The following is a 27785-nucleotide window of genomic DNA, read 5'->3' as shown; positions in this document are numbered from 1 at the left end:
AATCACAATGGAACTCAATTCCAATAGCACTCGAGGGGTAACCAAGATTAAGATGCAAAAAACTATTAAGTGATCTATCGTCTATGATGATACGATCTAGAGCTAATTAAAGCAAACTAGACAGCAAGACGATAGAATAGATAAATATCAACTGATGTAAGCTTAATCAAGGCAAGATAACTGTGATTCTACCACATCTAGCAAGAGATCCAACGATGCAGCCTTAAGGATATAATAAAAACGATAACTGGTGAATACCATGGATCAGGACAGGAGCGATGCACCGTAAGTCGAAGATCCGAGATACTCGATAACTTGTAGGTAAGAACCAGATCCAACGACAGCGATGCGCCTGGACGTTGAAGTCTAGGATACCTAGTGATGGAAACTTGCAGCTCGCCGGAGATCGAAGTCGATGCATCCCCGCTTGCCGGAAAGAACTCACCGGAAAAATCTACCTTACTCCTACTCCTAATGCAATGGCGTGGCGCCGAAAAGGTAGATGTGTTGTATTGATTGTGTGATATTTTTTACAATAACCCTAGGTACATATTTATACCTTGAAGTAATGACTCTAGTTGAGTCGTACACAGAATTGCCTAACACTAATATCTAAACAAAAGGAATTATTTGAGATACACGGACTCCAATTTCCCTTCGTGCAGAGTCACTTTCCATGAAAATCCCTTGCCGACACTAGCCTCCTTATCCAATAGATTTTGTAATTCCATCGGCTCGATCAGCTTCAGAATCGGACTTGCCATCTTCTATGTTTATTATGATTGGTCCTTTCCTCATGATGGCATCAGGCATGTGTGTTGTCTTCCAATACGTTCCTTTCAAGGCCCTGCATAGTCCATATGTGGCAACTACTCCTCACACATGTGCGCACATCTTAGGCATGCACTTTCCTTATATTAATTATTTCTCCCTGCTTAGCTTTACTAGCCTTTCCTCCTTGAAGTCGATTGGACTCCGTGCCTTCTTGTACGAATATCGAGCATTGCAGTCTCAAGCACGAGGGCGATTAATCTCCTTAATTTCATCTCTAAATTATTCTCGACCATGATTTACCTTACAGCTTTGACCACCACCTGCATGCATGCGTAAAATCAACATGGTTCTGGGTCAAAATCCTGTGTCAACAGTAACGCTGGCAACGCACCTCCACACTGTTTTTAGGTAAGATGATGACTCAACTGGGTGGGTAAATAAACAACATGGTTCTTTATTCTTTTACTTTATGTTCCTGTACGATTGATTTAATTTACAAGACCATATTTATTAATTGGAACATAGAAGATCATCCAGGAAAATAGTGCAACCACAATTGTTTGAAAATCATGCACGAGTTATCTGATCAGTTGGAGCAAGTAGAGAAGCACCTCGATTCCAGCACCCATGTTGCCGCCGTGAACCGTCCACAGCCAACTCAAATGGTTATGGTTTCCATGCCTGGCTATACTTGGGGAGAACTAGCAGGTCGCAGCCAAAGGCAGTACCACGTCGATGGTCAGGGGAACATGTGGATCAACTACGCCGCGAACAGCCACATGGGTGGGAGAGTCATGATGCCTGCAGTATCAGCTGTGAGTATCAGCTGATGCCTGCAGTTGCATCCCTTGTTGTCGGCTGGAGCGATGGGGGGAGCGCCATGGTGCCTGCATTAGGGCATCCGGCTGAGACGAGGGGACAGGCGTACGGGGAGCACGTGTACTATGCCTGATCGCCTGAATAGCAGTTGCAACGCTTGTCGCATTGTCTGAAAATTAGCATCTCTTGTTGTGTTTTACTTGACTCACAACTCTGCTTGGCGGCTGTGCTACTTGGAATCGTTGTATTTCAACTTTCATGTAGCGGTAGCGGCATTCTAGGACTTGTGAGCCTATCTGAAAGGATTTGGAGTTGGAGCATCTGTTTGCTCTGTTTTTTTTTCTTCCCACTTGAATTCAGTCTTGTAACGACGTTGCAGCGTGCTCGCTTCTAGGACGGATTCTGTGTCACCTTTGCGGCCTTATCATGTATGGCACCTGAACGAAATTCGCGTGTCATTTTGTTAGCTGAATTATGGTGAAGAAGCAGAACGAACCTGTGGCCGGTAAAAGCTGGGGCATTCCTTTGGCTGGAATCTGAAACGGAAGCCGGGCCATGGCCTGTCCTTGGGCTGCTGCATCCTTTCCCCTCTTTTGCTATCAAACAAATGTAGTAACTATGGATATATGAGTGCATGCTAGTGGATTCTGTGAAGCTTGAAGGCGTATTAATCAGTTGATTTTGTCATGCTCATGCACAGAGAGGAGCGAATACTTCAAGAAGCTTGTGTGGTAGTTCTGCTAATTAAGGATACATCATCTAATTTTCTGGACATGGTCAGGAGGGTAGTCATCTACACTCTCCAGCTGAGTTTTTGTCAGTTATTGTCATAAAAAAATGAAAAAAGTTGGGAAGTTGAACCTTTTTCCAACATCTGACCGCAAGCGCATGTGACAATTGCTGAAGTCCAGGTATGTAATAGTCATTCTACACTTTTTTTTAGAAACTTGCACAAAGTCTAATTGGATATTTGGGGTAGGCAAGTGTGCATTAATGATAAATGTGGATTCGATTAGTGGAACGTAAATATTACCTTATCTCCCAAAACAATGAACATGCACTACCGCTTTGACAGTTGGGAGTCAACCATCCAGAAACCTCAAATTTGCCAAGTATTTTTATGTTTGCCGAGTGCATTCCTTCAGGCACTCGGCAAATTTGCCAAGAATAGGGGTTCGCCGAGTGTAAACAAAAGGCAAACAAGGGGTTCGCCGAGTGTAAACAAAAGGCAAACAAGGGGTTTGCCGAGTGTTTTTTTTCTACACTCGGCGAACCCCTATTCTATACCCCACGCACGCCCCCCCCCCACGCCGTACCCATCTCCTCCTGCCGGCGCTGCCTCCCTCTCCTTTGCTCCTAAGCCCATCTCCCTCCCTCTCGCCCCCATCTCCCCTCTGCTCCCGACCCCTCCCTCCCTCCCTCCCTCGCCGGATCCGTGGACGTGGCGTGCCGGCGGAGGAGGTGGCGTTGGTGGAGGTGGCATTGGTGGAGGAGGTGGTGTTGGTGGTGATGGCGGCGGTGGCATGGGAGGTGGTGGCGGCCGGCAGCAGGCCGCGTGGTGGCGTGGCGGCGTGCGGCGTGGTGGCGTCTGCGCTATGGCTTTCTTAATTTATTTTTTTTAGAAAGCTTTGCCAAGTGTTTGACACAAAACAGTCAGCAAAGCCGCTTTGCTGGTACTTTTTTTGCCGAGTGCCCTTTGCTGAGTGTTACACTCGGCAAAGGGTTCGCCGAGTGTTTTCGTGCCTTTGCCGCGTGGCCAGCATAGATCTTGTTCCCCGTGGTGATGGCTGTTATCATGGGCATTGTTCACTTGGAGGAATGCTTGCTCTTTTTTTCGTGTAAAATGTGATCTTCAGTATCTAGGTTTATTTGGTGCATTAGGCATTCAAGGACAGAGAGAGAGAGTTGTCTACCCAACATACAAAAAAATTACAGAGAAGAGGATGGAAGGAAAGTTGAGGAGAAGACAAAATCTATTGCAGAATTTGAAGAACCCAATAGAATTCACTGACAGAAGCAGTTGGAGTTCCAATGGAGGAAAATGTAGTCAACTACACAGCAGCTTCTTTAAGCTCTGCAGTAGCCGAGATCTAACAATGCAGCTGCTAATGAAGATCATTTGATTCAACATGATTTGAGCTTGTTTCCCAGAAATGTCTCACAGCCACATGACAGGCTGCGGGTCAAAAGCAATTTTAGAAGAAGAATAGGTGAAGGCAAGTATGTTAAAACTGAAGCTGCACTTCTACAGACATAAGAAGTGCAGCTGCACTGCTATAGGCATCGCACTTCTGAAGTCCAGCTGCTTGACCTGCCTTTTACCCTGGTGGCATTTTTATGGTACTTGGTTAAGCTACTGATAAATTGATCTGCAAAGTTGAAAAAAGTGCGACTGATTAGCTTTAGCTTATATACTCATGGAAATCACAAATAGGAACTACATAAGTTCCTGTTTGGATAGCAAGTGCTAAATTTTAGCACAACACTTTTAGCATACTTTTAGCACTTGTGCTTCCAAACATGGATGCTAAAAGGTGATTGCTAAGTTTAGCACACTCCTTTTCATTAGCACACCCAAGGGGTGCTAATATGCTAAAAGTGGTACCCCTCTCTACCTTTTCCCACCATTGTCCCCCTCTCTCTCCTCCCCACCGCAACACCCACCATCGTCCACCTACGCCTGGCCCCACTGATGTGGGCAGCCATGGCCGCCGTCGCTGCCACCACCCGATGGGAGGAGCGAGGTCTTGAGCATCGGTATGGGCGAGGACCTGTAGACAAGGCACAAGCCACTCCGCCGTAGCCCGACGTTGATGGCGCGATGGTGATGGCGGCCGAGTCGAGCCCGACGGTGGAGCAGGACCTTGCGCCAGGTCTGCCTCCTTGCGCCAAATGCGGGTGGAGCGGGCCCTGGCCGGATGCGAGGAGCAGGAGCCTGAACTCCGCTCACGGTGGAGTGGCAGCGCGCCAGCCAGGGAAGAGGGAAAAGGAGTGGCACTTGGATCTTTTGCCACCAAAAGTGCTAAACTTTAGCATACTATCCAAATATTCTAAGGTGCTAAATTTAGCACTTCATTTGAGGGTGCTAAAGTTTAGCACTTGCTATCCATACAGGACCTAAGTTTTATTAGAAACTTGAATGCCGGATTTAGAAAAATAAATATGGTCGTCATGAACTTACTATGTTAATGTGTGCGAGCTTGGCCTTGTTCTCTTCTGACTCGCACCAATGCTGTAGTTCCTGGTTCCCCTTAATATCTAACTCCTCGAGGTTGGTGAGGTGCTGTATACATGCAGGCAAAGACTTGATGATATCACAGTCCCAGATGACAAGGTTTTTAAGAGAGGAGATGTCACTCAGCCATTCTGGCAGTGCTGATATGCTATCACAACAATGCAACTCGAGTGACTGAAGGGAGGAGAGTTGTTGTATGCCCTCCGGCAAGCTCGTCATATTTGAACACCAGGAGAATACCAACTCCTGGAGGGCAGGGAAGTGGTGAAACAGCCTGAAACTGTCGTGCTGACTTTTGCTGATCTCCAGTTTGGTGGTCGTTGGAGTAGAGTTGCAGCGATGGCTGCTGGTTTGTACCTCCTCCAGTGAAGATATAACTTGGTCGCTTTTTGATATTATGAACTTACGACATTTGGGTGGGCATGGTTTCAACCTCAACTTTGGACATTCATATACCTCGAGTTCATCTAACATAGGGAACATGAACTCCTCCACACCATCCTCTCCAGGACATGTTGTATCCCACTTCTCCACACCATCCATAAAACTTACCATGAAGACTTCCAGTCGGGGAAATGCTCCTTTGCCACCACAGATACCCCTGTCAATTTTTGAAACCTTGGGTATATCACAAAGACGTAGGCTTTCTAAGTACGGTAACTGTCCAAGGAGTGGTAGGTTGCTACATGTAGGCAGATCCATCAATTCAATACAAGTAAGATTAGGGAGATGATGAGAAATGGCCATGAGCCAGCCAGGAAAGCTCTGACTGCTATAACCTTCTAGACTCAAGTCCTTCAGGCTCATTGGTGGCACTAGCTGTCCCAACAAATCCTTGTCCTCCAAATGTCGATAGGCATTCAATTTCCAAACCAGTTTCAAGTTCAAAAGATTCTGTTTGGTCAACAGGTTAAGTCTCCGTGCTTCCTCCAAAAGTCTTACGTTTTCAAGAGAAACTATATGTAACTCATCGGCGACATTTTCACCCTCGAGCACATGCAAATTGCTATGAGCATTGACGTCATCAGCACGAACCTTAAAGAGTGGTAATGTTAGTGAATAGTGCAATAGAGAACTGGCCTGATCCATTAATTTGTCTGGGCACCCGTCCATCAGTACAGACTTCAGCCCAGTTGCACAACCTATACTCTCTGGGAGGGACTCGAGCTTCCAGCAATCCTTGAGATTCAGTGTATGCAGCCTATTGAGATTACCTATACTCTCTGGCAGGGACTCGAGCATCTGGCAATTCTCGAGATTCAGTGTATGCAGCCTTTTGAGATTACCTATACTCTCTGGAAGGGACTCGAGGATATCGCAATTCTTGAGATTCAGTGTATGCAACCTTTTAAGATTACCAATACTTTCTGGTAGATACTCAAATTCGTTCGACGATAGGTCCAGATGCTCCAGATTGGTAAGTGTACCGATAAAATTAAGATCGACATCCTCAAATTTGTTCCACAATTGTAAATATTCCAATTTCAAAACCTTTAGATTGTTGAGGTTTTTCATAGTTACCAGTAGACCTTCCTTCTCCAAATTCTCCATGCCTCTCACGTTTGATATATCCAGATATTCACTGGTAGAAAACTGAGCATTAGTCCCGGTTGGTAAGGGTCATATCTCTCGGATATCCATCCGGGATAAACCAACCGGGACAAAAGGGGGGGGTCTTTAGTCCCGGGTATTTTAACCGGGAGTAAAGGACCCCCTTTAGTCCCGGTTGGTGACACCAACCGGGACTAAAGGGGGTCCCTTTAGTCCCGGTTGGATTTCCCAACCGGGACTAAAGGGGTCCCCTTTAGTCCCGGCTCAATTCCAACCGGGACTAAATTGCGCTTGCATGGCACTGGTGACGCCTGAATTTTTCATGCATGCATCACGTATACGTATAGTAGTACCGCGGCCCTTTTAATTTGTTAACCTTGTAGTTGAGATTTTTTTAGAATGAATTAAATCAACTAGTATTTAAACGAATGGGATTTGTAATTATACAACTACTATATATATACACAATCCTTATACACAATTCATATACACAATTCAACTAGCTTAATTAGTACAAATCGATCATATATACAAATAAATCAAAGTATCTTCCTACGATCTTCCCGTCGTGGTGTTGCTGAGAGGAGTGTCTAATTGTCGTCCATCGTAATAAAATTCTCCTCTTGGATTTACCACCTCGTCCATTATGAATCCAATGAGACCTTCACATATTGCCGCTACTCTTTCTTCCTTCAAGAGTCCTTGTTGAATATTTAACATCTATAATTTGGAAATTTGTGAATGTTACATGAACAAATACATATAAGGAGCTAGAAAATAATTAACTAGTAATATATTTATTTTACGTACTTTAAAGTTGTGCGGCGTCATCTTCGGTCCCTTGGGTCCCAAAAAACTGTGCATGTGCTCACAGATGTAGTAGCCACATAGGTTATTCCCGGGTTCCTGTCTTAAGCACTTCAGTGCGGAAAAAAAATAAGTTATGAAATATTCGTGTTATACAATGTAATAAATGTGCAGACTTCATACGTACCGGGAAGTCTGTGTTCCATGTGAGATCTTCTTTGAATGGACCTTTGTGTGTCCTTATGAATTGTTTCCATACGCTGCGGATTAGAATAATGAATGACATAGTGTAACAGGGATAAAATTTAGGAAATAAATTTTTGCATAGAGATAAAGGTCCAAAATTATTACAAGCCTAGCATGTCTTGCAATTCTTGGTAGTCCACCGGATCTTTCCGTAACGAATCAAAGACAGTGACGTGGCTTCTTTCAGGCTCAATTATAATAAGGATCCAGTGGAAGCTGCGTGCGTAAAATGTTCATGCATATTAGAGCTAACTAACATGTAGAGATAAGGAAAAAGACATCGAAAGTAGACGGTATACACACACTTACTTGAAGTTGTATGGAAGTAGTATGAAATCCTTGAATGTTTGTTTGTGTAGGAAATTGTATATTTCGGCAAAGGTTTTTTCCGGCGATAATTGTATCTGTTGTTGGTTAACTACAGATGGATCCATGAAGCCTACATGTAGGTACGCCTCTCGGCGGCATGTCTGAATTAGCATCCTACATGAAATGGAAGATGAAGTTAGTACGGTGACGCACGCCAAAATTTACATGTAGAGATAATAAACGGACACTTACAGAATCCAAGCGCTGATCAGAGAGACGTCCAGGGCATCATGATGGTACACTTCGTATATATCCTTGAAGTCTAGCCACAGCACTTTCTCCCCTTCACCGTGAAAATCTATCGGTTTTACCTTCATGCCGATCATCTCCCTCGATTTGGCGGATGCCGTCATGTACCATTGATGGAATTCGTACATCTTTGTTGACAACTTCCGTATCATTGCCGGCTTCACTAGAGGCTTGCCTAGCTCATAAGGCCATCTCGGCTCAGGGGGCGGTGCAGTTGGCGTCTCGACTTGCCCTATGCATTCTTCAAGTCCCAGACCTGTTTCTTCCATGAACTTCAATATATTTTCTTGTTGATCCAAGGGCATTGCTTTTACCCGTTGAGCATCTTTCTTTGATAAATGGCTGAGGTCGGGGACTGAACCGCTGGAGGATGATTTTCCTTTTCTTTTATCCTTTTCATCAGCCTTTACTAGAGCCCGTTCATAGTTTGACAAGAGTGGTATCCTTTTCTTGGCTCCTTCCTCCATCCTGATAAAAAAGTTTAAATCCCGCCGACTTACTGGCGGTGGCTCCATCTCCCTTGCCTTTTTTAATTCGGCTTGTTTCTTGAACCACTCACTGGCCTCTCGTTGGATTTCTACCCACTGTTCCGCATGAGACATTGCCTCAAAGCGTTCCTTGCGAGCCACTTCAGGGTCGACCTTTGTTTTCTTCTTTCGAGGCTGTCTTTGCTTGGGAGGCGGTGCTCGTGACTTCTTGAGTGGTGCTGCAGGTTCCTTCGAGGGGGCCGCTCTTGGTGCCGGCGACGGTGATCGGGGAGGGGTGTTGTTATTGTCGTCGTCGCTCCCAGCACCAGGATGTGGTGGAGATGGAGACCTTGATATAGATGGAAGCGACGGTCCTGGAGCAGGAGATGCCGGTCTCGAGGTATGAGGAGAAGGTCGCTGCTCGGGATCTACGGGGAGCGGTCTTGAGGTCTGAGGAGATGGCTCCGTGCGGGAAATAATGATGTAGCGTTTCTTCCATAGAATGATCCCATGAAGCGCATCTGCCAATGTCTTTTCCCCGTCGCCTCCCGGGAAGTCGAGCTCTAGACCTTCATATTGGGCATCTACTATTTGCTCGACGCAGACGCTGGCGTAGCCTGTTGGAATGTCCATGCCATGACTGCTCTGCCCTGTCAGCGTTGGTAACGCACTCCCGTACGCTACCTGTACATATAGCAGAAGTAAACAAGTTGAACTCCGATCTCGAGGCCTGGATCAATTGACAAGATTGCATAAATATTATGTATAAGTATACCTTAATAGTGAGGTTGCCGACCGGTGCATGCAGCTCACATGAGGTCCGTTGCGTGATGGCATCCACGGGGAACCGTTGCTCCTCCACGGGTAACCTGGGCGTCTGCGCATCGGGGACCCCTGTAGAAGCACAACTGCTCCCGAGGCGTTGAGAAGGGCTGGCGGTGTGAGGATTCGGCAGTGCTCCAGATTGCGCCAACTCCGCAACTGCGTCGGCCACCCGCCGATTGATTTCATCCATCATTCGTTGTTCTAGCATCTGCCGCCAGCTCTCCTCCATCTGTTCCTTTCTTCGCTTCCGGCTTCTGTAAGAGGCGCTGTCGCCTCGGAAAGCGAACTTCCACGGAACCACCCCGAACCCCCGGCAACGTCCTGGGTGCTCTGGATTACCGAGGGCTAATGTGAGCTCATCATTTTCTCGGTCCACCCTCAACCTCCCAGCCTTGGAATCTTCAATGTTCTTCATGAGATGTTCGGCCTTCTCACGTATTCTGTCATTGAAAATCAGCGTCCCATCCTCTTGGCTTAGGGAGCCTCCATGAGCGTAGTACCAGTTCTTTGATCGTTCGGGCCATTCAATAGTTGCAGGTATGATTCCCCGTTCGATCAGATCTTGTTCCATCTTTCTCCACTTGGGAATTGCTGAGCCATACCCACCTCGCCCCAAATGATGGTGGTAGCCCTTCTGACTAGCATTTGCAACGTTGGTCGTGATCTTTTTCACACCTTCTTCACTCCTCTTGTATTCAACAAATGCATCCCAGTGGTCCCTCAACTTGGGCCACGCGTTGAAGTCTGGAGTTTTGCCCTTCTTGATGTAGTGGGTGTCCAGCATCTTCTTGAATGTCTGGAATTGAGTAGCCATCTTCTTAAGTGTCCACGCTTTGACATCCTTCTCGCTATAATCTTCGGGGAATGTGAAATGCCTCTTCACGTCTTCCCACAGCATATTCTTTTCTGTCTCTGGAAGGGCGTACGGATTATCGCTTCTGCCCTTCCATTCTCTGATGCTGATAGGCACGTTGTCCCGGACGATTGCCCCGATTTGACTAACGTACTTCTTTGCGACTTTCTCGGGAGCAACCGGCCTGCCCTCATCTGTAACTTCGGTGATGACAAGCCTCCCTTCCATCACCTTTGTACGACCTCGGGTCTTCTGCCCTTGTGTCGATCCGGAGGGCTAACAGTTTAAGATTCGTTAATTAGTACGTACTAGTAGCGGTGGCGTGAAACAATACAAGAATGGTTGTATATACCTCGCCGGAACCTTCCGCCACGGCAAGTTGTTGCTGCGGCTGTTGCTCTTCATTCACATCGGCAGACATGTTGAGGAACATGTCCGCCTGGGTGCCCTCTTCATCCGTGTATGATAGTGGAACGTTGTCGCCACTATCATCACCAGCGATTATCTGCTCCATGATATACCTTGCGGTCTCATCATCTGCCATTTCAACTATTGCTGCAAACATACATGGAATCATACATGACAGTCATAGAAATCGTCTTAATACAAATTTGTATATAATCACAGTTCGGAATCATACATGTATATAATGAAATCATAAAATAACATGAATCGTACAAAGTCCGGAATCTTTATACAAATTTCTATGAATTTATACAAATTTCTATGAATTTATACAAATTTCTATGAATTTCTATGAATTTCTATGAATTTCTATGAATTTATACAAATTTCTACAAATTTCTACGAATTTCTATGAATTTCTATGAATTTCTATGAATTTCTATGAATTTATACAAATTTCTACGAATTTCTATGAATTTCTACAAATTTCTACGATTTTCTATGAATTTCTACAAATTTCTACGAATTCCTACGAATTTTGACGAATTTCTACGAATTTTGACGAATTTCTACAAATTTCTACGAATTTCTACGACGGCGATGAGGGCGGCGAAGGCGGGACGGCGGCGGTCAGGGCGGCGGAGGCGGGACGGCGGCGGTCAGGGCGGCGGAGGCGGTTCACCGGAACCACGGGCGGTGCCTAAGCTACTACGTTGTGATGGGCGGCAGGACGGCGGCGATCACGGCGGCTACTCGGCGGCGATCACGACGGCTACAAGGCGACTCTCACGGTAGCTACTCGGCGGGACGGCGGCGATCACGACGGCGGGACGGTAGTTAACAACCTAACTACAAATCTAACTTAACAAACTAACTAGAAATCTAAAAATCTAACTTAACAAAATTAGAAATCTAAAAATCTAACTTAACAAAATTACAATTCCATCTAAAAAAACAAAATTAAAAATTAAAAGAAAACGGCCAGCTCTCCCGGCGCACCGGCCGGCGCGGCAGACCTCTCGCGCGCGGGGCGGCGGCCGGGGCGGCGTGACGGCGGCGGCCGGGGCGGCGTGACGGCGGGACGGCGGCGGCCGGGCGGCGTGCGGGACAGCGGCGGCCGGGGCGGCGACGAGGACGAAGACGACGACGGCGGGACGACGGCGGCCGAGGCGAAGACGACGACGGCGGCCGGCGAGGGGCGACGAGGGGCGACGAGGATGGAGCCGGCGACGAGGGGCGATGCAGCCGGCGAGGGAGGCGGACGGGCGGCGACGGGCGGAGAGGGAGGCGGACGGGCGGCGACGGGCGAGGGAGGCGGACGGGCGACGACGACGGCGCAATGCGGGACTTCGACGGCGCAATGGGGGACGACGACGGCGGCGGCCGGCGAGGGAGGCGGACGGGCGGCGACGGGCGGAGAGCGCGGGACTTGCGAAAATTTCGCTAAGTGTGGAACTGGCGGGGGGTAGAAGGGAGTACAGTGCTTTTAACCCCCCCCCTTTTATCCCGGTTCGTAATGGCACCCGGGACAAAAGGGCCTTTTGTCCCGGGTCCCGTCACCAACCGGGACAAAAGGCCCCCCCCTTTTATCCCGGTTGGTGACGGGACCCGGGATAAAAGGGTGCGCTCCCAGCCCCACCTGGCGGGGGCACCCTTTTATCTCGGGTCCCGTTACCAACCGGGACAAAAGGCCCCCCCCTTTTATCCCGGTTGGTAACGGGACCCGGGACAAAAGGGTGCCCCCGCCAGGTGGGGCTGGGAGCGCACCCTTTTATCCCGGGTCCCGTCACCAACCGGGATAAAAGGGGGGGGCCTTTTATCCCTGTTGCAAATGGCAACCGGGATAAAAGGGTACGTTCGGGCGGGAGACGAAACGTACCCTTTTATCCCGGTTGCCGTTTGCAACCGGGATAAAAGGGGGGCCTTTTGTCCCGGTTGCTGTTAGCACCCGGGATAAAAGGTCCTTTTTCCTATTTTTCTTCTCCCGCCTGCTTTTTGGAAATGGATTTTATTTAACCTTTTCACTGCATTCCAGGATGAAAAACAAAACCTTCTCAGATTTTGTACATGCAAAAATATATTTAATTAACGAGTAAATTGACAATAAGTATGAAGTAATCATTATTTCTATACCAACTCATGTAGCCTGTAAAATATTTATTTTACTGCATTGCTGTGATCAATAAATTATTCAATTAAATTTTTTGAATGCGCAGAAAAATCCATGTTAGTATGTGGTTAACAATGTTCATGTATATCTAAAAAATCTTCACCTAACAAATTTAATTACAAATTGTATCAATTAATACACAAAGGTCATGCACATTTAACGCATTACAATACAACGTTGTAAAATTTCTTCTTCACGAAAGTTCCTTGATCATGATCGCGGCGTAAGTACGGAGCCTCTTCTTTGGACAGCAGGATGCTTGGATCAACTTCAACGTCGAATGGAGGCATGCCATCAAACTGATCATAATCATCTGATTGGTCTGTTTTATCCTCGACTCCCACGATTTTTCTTTTACCTGGAAGAACTATGTGGCACTTTGGCTCCCATGTCTCTTCTGGATTCCTCTTGGGTTTGCTGCACATGTCCTTCACATAGAACACCTGATGCACATCATTGGCAAGTACGAATGGGTCATCACTGTATCCAGTCTTGCTCAGATCTACTATTGTCATTCCGTACTGATCTTTGGTGACGGCAGTTAGCTTCACCCAATTGCAAAGAAATAGAGGGATGTACAGCGGTCCGTATTCGAGTTCCCATATCTCCTGTATGAAACCATAATACGACTCCTTGCTATTATTTCTGTCCATGGCATCTATGCGGACACCACTATTCTGGTTCGTGCTTTTCTGGTCCTGGGCTCTCGTGTAAAATGTGTAACCATTTATCTCATAGCCTTGGAATTTGACGATTGTGGTAGCAGGTCCCCTGGCTAACCAAGCAAGCTGTGGGTGAATCTCAGAGTTACCCATAAGTTGTTGGCGCAACCAGGAGGGAAAAGTTTCCATGTGATGACGGGTAAGCCAAGCATCGGATTTGGTCGGGTTTTTGGAAGCTACCATCTGCCTGTGCTGCTCGATATACGGAGACACAAAGGATGACTGTTGTAGAACAGTGTAGTGTGCCTTGTCGAACAAATTAGTATCATTGCTCAAACTTGATTTCCTTCCAAGGGTGCCCATTCCTCGGAGCCTCCCCTCGTGGCGTGAAGTTGGAACCCCAATCGAGTCAATTGAATCAATAAAATCAACACAAAACTCGATCACCTCCTCTGTTCCATATCCCCTGGCGATGCTTCCTTCTGGACGGGCACGATTACGAACATAGTTTTTTAGGACTGCCATGAACCTCTCGAAAGGCCACATATTGTGCAGGTATACAGGTCCGAGAATACCAATCTCTTTTACTAGGTGAACCAGTAAGTGCGTCATAATATTGAAGAAGGATGGTGGAAATAACAACTCAAAACTGACAAGACATTGCACCACATCGTTCTGTAGCTTTGATAGCTTGGATGGATCGATTGCCTTCTGCGAAATCGCATTGAGAAACGCGCATAGCTTTACGAGCGGCAACCGGACATTTTCTGGTAGAACACCCCTCAGTGCAACCGGAAGCAACTGGGTCATCAACATGTGGCAGTCATGAGCCTTGAGATTTGTAAACTTCTTTTGTTTCATATTTATTATTCCCTTTATATTCGAGGAGTACCCAGACGGGACCTTCATACTATTCAAGCATTCAAACATGCTATCCTTCTCCTCCTTGCTGAGAGTGTAACTGGCAGGACGTAAGTAGTGCTGTCCATTATCTCTCTTTTCCGGATGTAGGTCATCTCGTTGCCCCATGGCTTTCAGGTCCTGTCTTGCTTCCAATGTATCTTTTGAGGTTCCATAAACACCCATGAAGCCTAGCACGTTCACGCAAAGATTCTTCGTCAGGTGCATCACGTCTATTGCGTTGCGAACCTCTAGGATTTCCCAATAAGGTAGCTCCCAAAATATTGACTTTTTCTTCCACATGGGTGCATGTCCGTTATCATCGTTCGGAACAGGTTGGCTACCAAGTCCCTTTCCAAAGACTACATGTACATCCTTCATCATCTCGAACACACGCTTTCCATTACGGTGTGCAGGTTTTTTACGATGGTCTGGCGTCCCTTTGAAATGCATCCCGCTCTTTCTCAGCTGGTGGTGAGCAGGGAGAAATCGACGATGACCCATATAGACGACCTTCTTACAGTGCTTCAAGTACATGCTATCTGTGTCATCTAAACAGTGGGTGCATGCCCGATATCCCTTATTTGTCTGTCCTGAAAGGTTACTCAATGCAGGCCAATCGTTGATGGTTACGAACAACAGTGCTCGTAGATTAAAGATCTCTTGTCTATCCTCATCCCACACACGTACACCTTCTTCCTTCCAGAGCTGTAAAAGGTCATCAACCAACGGCCTTAGGTACACGTCAATGTCGTTGCCGGGTTGTTTTGGGCCTTGGATAAGCGCCGGCATCATAATGAACTTCCGCTTCATGCACAGCCAAGGAGGAAGGTTGAACATACAAAGGGTCACAGGCCAAGTACTATGACCACTACTCAACTCACCGAATGGATTGAATCCATCAGTGCTTAAACCAAACCTTATGTTCCTTGCTTCACTTTCAAAGTCTGGGAATGTTCTATCAATTGATCTCCACTGTGCCCCATCTGCGGGGTGTCTCAGCATCTCATCTTCCTTACGGTCTTCTTTGTGCCATCGCATCAACTTAGCATTCGCCTTGTTCCTGAACAAGCGCTTCAAGCGTGGTATTATAGGGAAATACCACATCACCTTCGCGGGAACTCTCTTCTTGGGAGACTGCCCCTCGACATCACAAGGATCATCTCGCCTGATCTTATACCGCAGGGCTTCGCAGACGGGACAAGCATCCAATTCCTCGTATTCATCACCACGATAGAGGATACAGTCATTAGGGCATGCGTGTATCTTCTGAACATCCAATCCGAGAGGGCAAATAATCTGTTTAGCTTCATATGTTGTGGACGGTAATTCATTATTCTCGGGGAGAATCTTCTTGACAATTCTCAACATCCCCTGAAATGCCTTAACACACCATTTTTTGCCTTCCATTGCACAAATTCTAGTGTCGTACCTAGTTTTTTATGGCCCTGCTGGCAACCTGGGTACAACAATTTTTGGTGATCATCTATCATGCGCTGCAACTTTGCTGCTTCCTTCTCAGTTTCGCAATCTCTGTATGCATCTCGTATCACCTGACCAAGGTCATCAGTAGGGTCATTTTCTGCAAACTCATCTTCATCAGCCTCGCCCATTGTAGTACCTGCAAAAGCTTGGCCTGCAACCCAGTCCGGAATGGTGTCATCTTCCTCCTCCTCCTCGCCATCTTCCATTACAACCCCTAGTTCACCGTGCTTGGTCCAAACCAAATAGTTAGGCATGAAACCGTATTTAAACAAGTGGCTGTGAATAGTCCCCCAGGAATTCTTTGAATACTCCTTCCTGTTATTGCATTGGAAGCATGGACAACATACGAACCCATTCTCTGGCTTGTTCGCTTTTGCCACTTCGAGAAAATAATGCAAGCCATCAATAAACACCTTGCTCCGCCTGTCTGCATTATACATCCAATGCCGGTCCATCTGCATCGTATTACGCACGAAAATGGATTACACTTGACAATGGATTACGCGTGAAAATCGATTAAAGATCCAAACAACATGGTACAATACAACAACATGAAGATCCAAATACACATATTTAAATTAAAGTCCCAAACACTGCATAAGTTGTTCAACTTGAAGACCGTGATCATCTCGCGAGGATGTCCTCAACTGGGCGGCACCGCACTTCGTCATTAAAGAGGTTAGATGCTACGGAAAAGGGGACACGGTCACGATGTCCGTATCCACTCTTTCTCGTAGAATCGAACCTCCTTCTTGACATACGTTGCTGCTCGGCGGAGAACATCCTCGGCGAGATGAACACGGTATGCAAGTTCAACAAGTAGCAGAAGTCATCTATGTACAAAAATTCGTTCCTTACCACTACAGAAGTTGTTGAACTTGAAGACCGTGTTCATTTCGCGAGGATGTCCTCAGCTAGGCGGCACCGCACTTCGTCATGAAAGAGGTTAGATGCTACGGAAAAGGGGACACGGTCACGATGTCCGTATCCACTCTTTCTCGTAGAATCGAACCTCCTTCTTGACATACGTTGCTGCTCGGCGGAGAACATTCTCGCCGAAATGAACACGGTATGCAAGTTCAACAAGTATATGGATTTAAAAAACCATATTGAATTTGATAAGATAAACCGTCTAGACAAGGTAGCATCATTTTTAAACCACTGAAATAATGCATACTATATATGACACATCAATCTCCCTCACATTCTAGCTCAAAATACCTCTCCATTTTTCTACTTCATCATCACATTGTAGCAAATAATCTTTCCATCTCCAAAGCATAAATCAAAGCATAACACGAGGATGAAGTAGCAAACCTTCGCAGCACTTGTTGGCTGAGTCAAATTCCCACGAAAATGAGGGAAAAAAGTTCGGGCAGCACCTCCCTTGCTTGGGCACCACCGGAGAGTAGGTGAAGCTCAGCTCTCTATCAATGTGCTGGACTGCTCGGGCTGGAGGAAGAAGAAAGTCTCTGTCTCGGGGTATAGTGGGGGATGAGTTTTAATCCCGGTTAAAAACTCCAACCGAGACAAAAGGAAACACCTTTTGTCCCGGTTGGAAAGTTAGTCCCGGTTGGAGGATCCAACCGGGATAAAAGGGACACCCTTTTATCCCGGTTGGAGGCACCAACCGGGACTAACCCTTTTATCCCGGTTGGATCCTCCAACCGGGATAAAAGGGTCCCGCCACCGACGGCCCCCGCTAGCCGTTGCAACCGGGACTAAAGGGGGGCCTTTAGTCCCGGTTGCAATTACCAACCGGGACTAATGCTCCCCTCCAAATTCCCGCACCCCGGCGCACCCCCTTTTGTCCCGGGCCACTTTTAAACCGGGATAAAAGAGGGTGGATCGAAAGTCAGTTCTCTACTAGTGATTGTAATGCGGTGAGGCCATGCAGAGCTGCCGCTAAGCCTTTCTCAATATAGCAGTGACTCAAATCTAGATGCAATAAATTACAGAGCCTCTTAAATGACTCTGGAAATTCCCTCACACCACAATATGACATGTTTAAATACTGTAGATTGACCAGGCTGCCTATAGCTTCTGGTAGCCGTGTGATATAACGACAAATTGATAAGTTCAAATACTGGAGATGCATGAGGCCACACAAAGATTCAGGTATCACTTTGACATTAGAGCAATGATATAAATCAAGATGCTGTAAATTTGTGAGATTGCCAAGTGAGGCTGGCAGTGCGGAAATGTGAGAAGATCCATTCAGGCTTAGGTACTGCAGTTTTGATAGCTCAGTCATAAACTCTGGTAGAACTTCATTTTGCATTCGTGGAGCAGTAAGGTGCTTCAGCTGCTTCAGTTGCCCAATAGAGGCTGGCAACAGTATACTAGAGCATCCACTAAAATCCAAAATATGCAAGCACTTTGCAAACGAAAATTCCCCACAAGAGAGATCCAGCTTGCCGCTATCTGAGAAATGAATTGCCCTCACCTTTGAGGGTAAAACATTGGATAACATTGTTGCGTTGTCATATTTGGTAACCGATGCATAGCGACAATATTTCTGGCTATGTGCTTTATTATTCTTCAATGCAACATTAGAAATAGTTAACTCATCACCCATGATTAATGTTGCCAGATCATGCACCAGGTCGTGCATAGTGTACCGCTCCATATGATCTCCCGAAGTCTGAAATGATAAGTTAACCATACTCCATTAAAATGTCAACTAATAGTTTCTTCATTTTGTAATAAAATTTAAATCCTAAGTTTACATGTGTATAAACTGTGAGGATACCTAGTTTACTTATTAGTAAATATGTACCATATATCATATCTTCACCAAAGAAATATTACTTATTAAAAGAGTAAAACATACTATCGTCCTCAAAATTATAACGTTAGGTCATCCCAGTGCCGAACTAGAAAAATGAACAATCAGATCCCCACAAAAACTTGCTAATTCTACCATAAAAGTCTTGGCTGAATAATTAGAAACCTTAGTCCGGGGTAATCTTACTCATGAAGAGGCAAGATGGGGCACCGAGTCATCGCATAATCGGCCTTCGGGAGGTTGTGCACGTCGAACACCGAAACCTTAGCGGGTTACCACTTACTAATGAATCTTTGTAAAGGTCTCGTAGCATCCCTATGGAATCACATCTTGGAAGTGTGGTATTGTGCTTGGCCGGCACATCATGGTTGGGTCTAAAGTTCTCCAAACTTTTACACGACTTGTGGGTAAAGATGTGCAACCTCTGAAGAGTGTAAAACTGATCGATCAGCCGTGCTCACGGTCAAGAGCGGCCTGGACCCTCACATGATTAATATACTTGAAGATGGACTTAAATCATGGTTATATTTCTGCCATATGCTTATGCCCTATATTCTATTAATTGTGGGTTGATATATACTTATACTTTAGTAATGAGGTGCTAATAAAAATTTAACCAACTAAAAATGCTTAATGCAGTCAACCAGTCAGCCTTTCCTTATTTATTCCTTGCATTTATATTCTCCTCACACTTGCTGAGTACGACATGCGCTCACCCTTGCTATAACCAACGTTGCTCAGAAGAAGAAGCTACTATCAAGTTTGTTGTGAAGACGATGCTGAGTTCTAGGCGTACGCAACCGCCAGTCATTTACCTATGAAGTTTGGAGCCTCCGTTTCAGGATTTAATCTTTGAATCTTTGATAGTCTCGTAATTCTTTAATTGTCTTTCTTTGCGTGATAATGTTGCTGTTATTCACTAATGATGTCACTATATATATGAAACTTGATCCTGGCATACATATACATAGCACTTGGTTTTGTTTTAAAAATCGGGTGTGATAATTACATGGCCTAAACCGATGTTATATGACACTAAACTTCTATCAAACTTAGGTAGGGATGATAAATGCATCGATTTAGTAAGTTAAGGGGCTGATTTACACCAAATGAAACATAAAGAATGAATGCCATACTTTTAGAATACTTGAGGGATGAAAAAAAATGCACTTTTCCTATTTTTTATTCCTTAAGTATTTTGAAAGTGTGACCTTCATCCCTCATGTTTTGCGTGATGCAAATTGATACCTTAACTAATTATATCGGTGCTAATCATCCTCACCTCAACTTAACAATGGTTTAGTGCATAGTTTATGCCACGCAACCATCTGACTAATCACTACTGAACATTGTGGTTTCCTAGCCACACTGCCACATCGGAAAGAGGACCTCCCTGGAGCTTTGATGTAGGTTGGTTTTGCGCATTTCTTAGATACTTAAAGAAATGTTGACACTATATTACATCAAACATTTGTATAGTCGGTTGGTAACCCCTTTGCACAGGGGTTTAAACGAGCACCTGCAGCTGAACGCCCGTGAAAACGTGGGTTTTTACATGTGAAAAATGGGCAACAAAACATAAACATCTACTAGAAACAACATAAAAAATTTGAAAAAAAATCATTTTTGCACTTGGGCCGACCCAACTTGCCAGCCTTATGTGTATTTTTTACGTGAAATAAGGAAATTATTTTTAGTAATATATGTGGAATACTCAAGAATAGGTAGTAGTGTGTCCCCACATCTTATCTATACTTTAACTGAATTTAGGATAAATATTACCCATGGAAATAATATCATAATTCCATATCCTATAATAATAGTAAGTCAAATGTCATCAATTGAGTTGTGGTAATGACTAGTAGTAGGCAAAAACAACCAATATGCGAACAGATAATTCAGCAGGCAAGAGTAGTGTTCTGGTAGTTATATATACTTCAACATTACCTTGGGCAACTTTGAAACTTGCAGGAAGGACATGCCCAAAAGTTGCCTGGTGTATTCCTTCCCCTTGGATGGCTTGATAAAACCAAGAGCAATCCATTGGTGAATCAAATCATCTTCAGCAATATTGTGGCCTTTTGGGAATATGGCACAATAAGAAAAGCATATCCTTAGCTGTGGTTGCATCCTTTCATAGCTTAGCTTCAAGGACGGGAGCACACCAGTGTTATCTTCAAAAGATTCATTCCAGATATCACTGTTGTTTATTTCAGTCCATCCGGAGAGGTCTTTGGACTGTAGCATGTATCCAATTGCTTGAGCTGCTAATGCCACACCTCCACATTTCTTTGCAATGTCCAATCCTATCTTCTCTAATCTTTCTTGGTAATGTTGAACTTCAAACCTGCTATATCTCTTAATTATTTCCCAGCATGTATAATCGTTCAAAGGCTCCAGCTTGTATGGTGTACATGTGGAAACTTTCCTTGCAATGTCTTCGTTGCGCGTGGTTACTATGACATCTATGGTAGTGCCCTTCTTGCCCACGTGAAGCATACTCCTCAGTTTCCCCAACTCAGTGTCCTTTTCCTCCCATAAGTCATCTAAAACAATAAGAACCTTCTTGCCACTGAGTAGGTTATCTAGGCACTGATTTATGGCTTCCAGTGTATCCCTATTTTGCTGGCCTCCTTCTATATGTATTAGAGAAATTATAGAGCTTCCTATTTTCTTTAGACTGAAATCCCGGGACACATAAACCCATATACGATGGTCATACTCCTTGAATTGCGCATCATTGTAAATTAGTTGTGCCAAAGTACTCTTGCCTATACCTCCAAGGCCATGGATAGAAACAATCACAGTCTCGTCATTGTTGGTACCTGCGGATAAGAGGTTTATGATTTCCTGCTTTTCTCTATTCCTCCCAAATGGTTTTTCAGGCAAACGTGATGATGTTTCACGATCGTCATCATGTTGCTCAAGAGATGTGCAAGTGCCAGCCTCTGAGAATTTAAAATCCCGAAAGTCCTTGTTGATTTTCCTCAGTTCTTCTCTCATGCTCTTTATCCATGAAAGCACTCCTGGCTTCTGCAAAAATTTCATTTATTCTCAGTTGGAATATACACTAAGCAAAGAGGCTAGATATTGAACCACAAACTCAAGTAAGAACTGGCTAATCGGCTAGATATTTCAAATTTAAGAGGTTTGTATGTTAGCTGAGATGACCGATATTAACCGCTACTGGCGGTATCGAGGCAGGTACCAGATGGATGGCCTTTTATTCCGGCCTGGGCACCAGTCTGGCTGATGCCCGAACGGGATTTACAAGCTTAAATGAAAGTTTATTTGTGCGCACTAACTCACGGACTCACACGGCCGCACCTAACTCCTCTACACTAAATCTGATCTATCGAACACGCTCGAGATCGAGAAGACATTCTATTCTGATCCAGAGTTGTAGACATCCGGTTGAAAATAAGAGTGTCAAATTGATAATGAATTAATTAGTTCTCCCAGGAGAGATGCGATCGGTTTTAAAGGAATTGAAGATAGATCCTAGCATGTATAACCACGCACCTTTGCAGTTAACCGGTCGCTATTGTCTTGGTAGTCTTCGAGCATGTCGGCGATTTCTAAGGCAGCATGCTTGAGCCGCTTGATCCACAGCTGCACCAACTTCTCCTTGGCCGACCGCCTCTCAGCATCCTGGAGCGCCGCTGAGATGGCCTCCAGCACCAAGTTCATGTCCTCCAGGTCGTCGCCGAAGTTCCACAGCGAATTGGCCTGCTCCACGATGGCGGCGGCCAACTTATCTTTCGCGATGCTAACGACGGCGGAAGTGAGCGATCCAGCTAAGCTCCCCAACATGGCTGCAGAGCTCCGAGAACGCGGTATGTAGAATGGTGTGTGCAGAGGAGCGCCTCAACAAAGGTTGTGAAATACATCCTTTGTGCATCCATGTGCTCTTGTCTGCTCTTCACTGGCGTTGACGGACAATTAATGGTATCCTGATTACAATTAATGGCGCCAGTGGAGAGTTGCTTTCTTGATAGCTCACAATTTCACATCGATCGAGAAGATGCACGTTCATCTACGTGGGGAACAAAAAACTGAAGCACATGTATGCACGCTAGCTGCATGGTTCCATGTATACCCGTAGAATCTCGAGGCAAAACAGTTGGAACTACCAGTACCAAGATGCTGACTGACCTTAGCGATTTAATTACTATATATGAAAGTCATCACCAACCTAAAAGCCTATGTCTGTTCAGAACTCTGAGGCTAAATAAACTGGTTCATATCACCAATCTCTGAAGCAATTTGCATAACTATTTACTGATCGAAGCAGATTGGATCTCGATGTTAGTAATACTTAAACAAAACCGAAGCACCAAGTTCATGACACATCAATATAAAAGTAGCCTGCTATATTAATTACAACATCAGAGTTTGGAGGGGCACGATGGGTTATCAGGTTTATTAATTACGTACATGAGGCGTAGCATATATTGCAACTAGGAACAATCTTGTCATCTGAATTGTATGTTTGCTTTCCCTGCAGTGTGCATATACCGTATTTAGATAGCAAATTTTGCTCTTGCTCGTTTGAAGGGGATCCTAGCTATATCCACGAAACATAACGTCGCAGAGCTTCGTCAGTCCAAAACGCTCTAACTAGTTAGGTTGAGTGTTAGCAGTTTCTATTGACATGATCACCTAGTCTGGCAGCTAGAACGTGCGTGGAGTCAGAGTTAAGTAAAGTACAGACACAGTTGCTTTTCAAAACCCAACTGCTCTGCAAATAATCTTTGATGACTTCACCAAGTCAACGTCTTCGTCTTAGCTGGGCGCTCGTTCCACTTGCAATGTACTAAGCACTCATCTCTAGTCAAAAACTCAAGTATGCTTGCTGCTATCACTGATCCCTGCTTGTTTGCTCTATCTCTCGTTTTGACCTTTTCCAAGTCCAAATGCTCCGCATGCTTTGCCTGCAAGAGGACACTGCTAGGAATGTGGACTTATTGTAGGGACATGTTGCCTCGGCCTTTCCACTGAACAATGATTTTTATGCAAAACCCCAAAAGGTGTGAGTTTTAGTGTTAAGTCTAAAATAAACCTACTAAAGAATAGGACATGGAAGTAAGGTGGCAGCGCCTCAGTGGAGATTTCCATCCCAAAGCTTACTTCAGTCACTTAAGGACCGGTTCACTGGCAAGTCTTTCTAGTGAAACGTACAACCATACGTGCAAAAAATGTACAACATTCGGGAGTGCCTATTCATGTGAGACCCTGATTCACACGAACCTAGAAATCCATCGCAAAGGGGTCTCTGGTGGGCAACGGATATACTGGAACAGGACCTTCGCATAGTCCCAGGTCCGGTCAGAACAGGTCGTTCGGCGACGCTACTGATATATTTGCTTTGTGCGCACTTTCCCGGGGTAATATCCGCGAGGCAGATGATAGTAACCCCTGTTTGGATCCTAGTATATCTGTGGATGGATCTAGGGGATATTGTCTAGAGATAGACACCGATGGGTACAGGTCTCGTAGGTTAGTACCACCAAAGAAAGCTAAAGTATTAGCTGATCGAATGTGTGTGTAAAGTGTCCAAACTCTACTGAGTCATTAATCTATCTAAAGAGCTAAGGCTCACGGTCACGAGCTCACATAGTTAAAGCCCTTATCGATTAGCAATCATGTGTTTATAAAACTTAGGTGTTAGTGAGGAAGTGCTAAGGCCCTAAGAGAGTTATTTCAGAATGAGGCATAAGCCCGCCGAGGAGGATCCTAGCGGTCTCTGGTGCTCTCTAATACATGAAAATTGGTAGTGGAGGTAACATTCCCCCTCCAGGGTCAACAACTTCATCAAAGTGCTTTCTTCTTTTTCTCTTCCCAAAACTCGACTCAACTTGCATAAATGAGTTTCTTGATAAAACCAAACATCGTGTCCCTTTCCTTGACCATCCCTGCATTTTGTATAATTTCAACCCTAGGATTTTCTAAGTACCAACAATAAGTGTACTCAACCTTGCTTTTGTTATACAAGTTAGACGTTCTAGTTCTAAATTCATTCTGCCTGTGGAGTGGGCGACTGCGCCACATCCCGCTACACAAAGGTGAAAAACTATTTTTCCATAATTTTATGCTTTGTTTTATTGTTTTGATGCTAATCTGTGATGAGGATTGTATCAGCTACTGATCTAGAGGGAGGTTACCACAACCAACTGGTACTAAATGACCACTTTTAGAACCGGTTATTTGGCCTGATACTAAAAGGTCCCCTTTAGTACTAGTTGTTCAACCGGGTTTGAGACCGGTACTAAAGGTGGATTCCCCAGTAATGGGTGGTGCATCACAACCCATATTCTTGTTATAAGCCGGAAGCGATACTACCTTTCACAGCAAGTTATAGAACTGCGAGTAATACCCCTAGGTATTGATCCCTCGTATGCACTACTGGTTCACATTCCAGAATGAGGAGTGATGTCCATTTATATAGTAGTGCAATTTAAAAGGAAAAATATAGTTTTGATTAATTAGTTGGTGATGTCGCCTGACGTTGTTGGTTATTGTGTTTTGTTTTCAAGAATACAGCAAAGACATTTGTGTGGGGGAGTACCATTTCATATACACATATATTTCCAGGGCGTGTATTATATATGGTTTTGCGCTTGGAAGTTCTTGTGGATACGGCCTCACCGTCTCCTCATCATCTTTCAATGAAGAAAGTGATGCATTTATATGAACGTACTCATTCTTTATATTCGACGACCTAGTATCGGAGACCTCCCAGATCTTTGCCTGATAATTAAGCACGTGATCAAGTTGGCTTTCCAAATTCTCGTTAGCAGTAGCTTAATACATAAATTTTATTATTACTCGTACGTCTTGTTCGATGTGCAAAAAGTCCTGCCGAACGGTGCTTTTAGTGCAAATTTAATTAAATAGATGCCAATTGCCACGTTTCATAGTAAACCAAAACAAAAATTGCTGAAGTTAGCCACCTTCCTTGGTGTCTCCCGGTGTTGATTATTTAGGTCCAATTGCCACGTTGAAGGATAAAGTACAACACACAAGTGGGCCACCTGCAGCTTGTCTTCCCCAAGTGGAGTGGAAAGAAATCGAGTGCTCATGTTTGCGAGTCACCATCGCATGCCGGTTTTGATGATGCCCTAACTTCAAAGATAAGTACTTACCACACACTACTAGAGAACCCCCCATGTAGCAACGCCAGATTTAGAGTTTAGACACGCTTTATTACGTCTCTACGTCAATATGGCCACGCTTTCATAAAAGCGGTTAGAAGCGTCTTCGTACGTACCACGTCAGACCTGGTAGAGACGAATCCTTTAAGCGTTGCTATGAAAGAAAGAAACATTTTATAAACACATTAGATGCATATCTAAAAATATTGATACATTTTTGCAGACACATGTATAAAACGTCTCTAGTGGTGTAGTTACGTAGTATAGTAACTCTTCATTTCGTATTAATAAATATAGATACAATATAGATGCATACAAAACATGCCTACTAATGTAGACACGTTTTATAGCAATGTATTATTATGTAGTAATTAGTATAGAGATGATTTAGTAGATCAAGACAGGTGATGTGGCACGTGACGTGGCAGATGATGTGGCAGGTGACATGGCGGATGACGTGGTGGATGACGTTGGCGGATGTTGTGGCGGGTGATGTGGCACGTGATGTGGCCGATGACGTGGCGGATGACACATTTCATAGTAACACCAAATTACGTGTTAACAAATGTAGAAACAATAACGTAGATACATTTTTATTATGTGTCTACGGATATAGACACGTTTTATAGGAACACCGCATTGTGTATTAAGAAATATAGAGACGATTTATTGATACATCTATTTTCGTGTGTATTAATATATAATGATTCGTTTATTTGCATTTATAAATTCAATATATCATTTTATTTTCAAATAGTTTAATAATGCCTAAATAAATTATCCATGACATTGCATTAAAAATCAATTCTTTGCTTCACCGAAAGGAAACTGAGTAATTGATTCAAGAACCAACAACTACATTAATTAAAGTACTGTCAACAAGATAATTGCCTTGATAAAGAAACACAGACAAAGTAACAATATCATACAATTGTTTCTAAATTTTTTCAATAACAACTAAAACCTACGCTTCACTGCCCATTCTGGCTCCTCCCTCCATCGCAGCTTCACTTCTACCTTGAAAAGTTACATCACCAGGTTGTTTAAGATTTGAACTTGTAGCTTTCTTCACCTGGGCACAAGAACACCAGTAGCAACAATACCTGCACACCAAAACTCAAGAAATAATAGAGCCACAGTTAGAGATGAATAGATCAGAAATGAGCTTGCTGTCAAGCAACATAGATCAAAAGTCCATGAAAAGGACATCCTATATCCACAATGTTGTAATTCTGCAGAAGACAATTCAATTTGCTACTAGGTAGCGAAATAATAATAAAATAGGAAGCAATTCACTTTGTGTTTATCATGCATGCAGATCACACCCCATCCTAGCTGTTAAAATGTTGCTTTCCTATAGCTCTAGAGATTGAACTAATCCTATTTGTGTTATTTGGTATGGGTTGAACTGATTATCAGGAAGGAAAGCTCCCGTGCAAGTGCTGCTGTGGCTGAGGAAAATAATTTCTGTCGTTTTGACTCACTGACCATGCAAGTAGATAATGTGTGCCATCCTATACAGCGGGTGGATGGTTTCCTCGTCTGCCCTTGCTGCAACGCTAAGGCACCATCTGAGATCATTATGCGGTCGCACCTTACTGGGAAGAAGCACAAGCACAAGATGAGACTTTCTGTACGAAAAAACAAGATGGATGCATCTGTCCTTGCCACCGGGGGTGATGAGGTGCTAGGAAAGAGCTCAAAGTCCATGGAAGCCAATGTAGAGGCAGAACCAGCACCATCGATAGTGGCGCAAGCAAAAAACGCTGCTGCCATGGCACCCATGGGAGTAGATAGTCCAGCTGAGGTTAAAGGCATTGAACCTGCAGAGGATGGCAAGATTACTCGGGTGCAAAGCAACAGCTCAAATTCAGTGAAAGCTGGTGAAAAGGCAGAACCGGTGCCGCCATTAGCAGTGCTACAAGTAAAAAATGCTGCTGCCATGACACCCATGGAAGTAGATGATCTGGCAGAAGTTCAGCCTCGCATTGAACCTGCAGAAGATGGTGAGATTACTCGGGTGCAA

General features: G+C 44.6%; 1 protein-coding gene across 1 annotated transcript; it reads right to left on the bottom strand.

Annotated features, from left to right (window-relative positions):
• Positions 1-15634: 15634 nt before the first annotated feature.
• LOC117866966 (putative disease resistance protein RGA4) lies at positions 15635-22514 on the bottom strand. The gene is made up of 3 exons (XM_034751271.2): positions 22128-22514; positions 20553-21638; positions 15635-18461 (listed from the first exon to the last, which is right to left on the bottom strand). The coding sequence occupies exons 1-3, from the start codon at positions 22416-22418 to the stop codon at positions 17673-17675; spliced, it is 2166 nt and encodes a 721-aa protein (XP_034607162.1). The 5' UTR covers positions 22419-22514; the 3' UTR covers positions 15635-17672.
• Positions 22515-27785: the final 5271 nt, after the last annotated feature.

Source organism: Setaria viridis, chromosome 8, assembly GCF_005286985.2.
Source record: "Setaria viridis chromosome 8, Setaria_viridis_v4.0, whole genome shotgun sequence".
Lineage (NCBI taxonomy): Eukaryota > Viridiplantae > Streptophyta > Magnoliopsida > Poales > Poaceae > Setaria > Setaria viridis.
This window is presented reverse-complemented; position numbering and strand designations above follow the sequence as displayed.

Coding starts and splice junctions, on each gene's coding strand:
- LOC117866966 (XM_034751271.2), bottom strand. CDS start 22,418: ATGTTGGGGAGCTTAGCTGGATCGCTCACTTCCGCCGTCGTTAGCATC. Junction 21,639..22,127: donor GCGACCGGTTAACTGCAAAG/GTGCGTGGTTAT, acceptor AAATTTTTGCAG/AAGCCAGGAGTGCTTTCATG. Junction 18,462..20,552: donor AAGTTTCAAAGTTGCCCAAG/GTAATGTTGAAG, acceptor TTATCATTTCAG/ACTTCGGGAGATCATATGGA.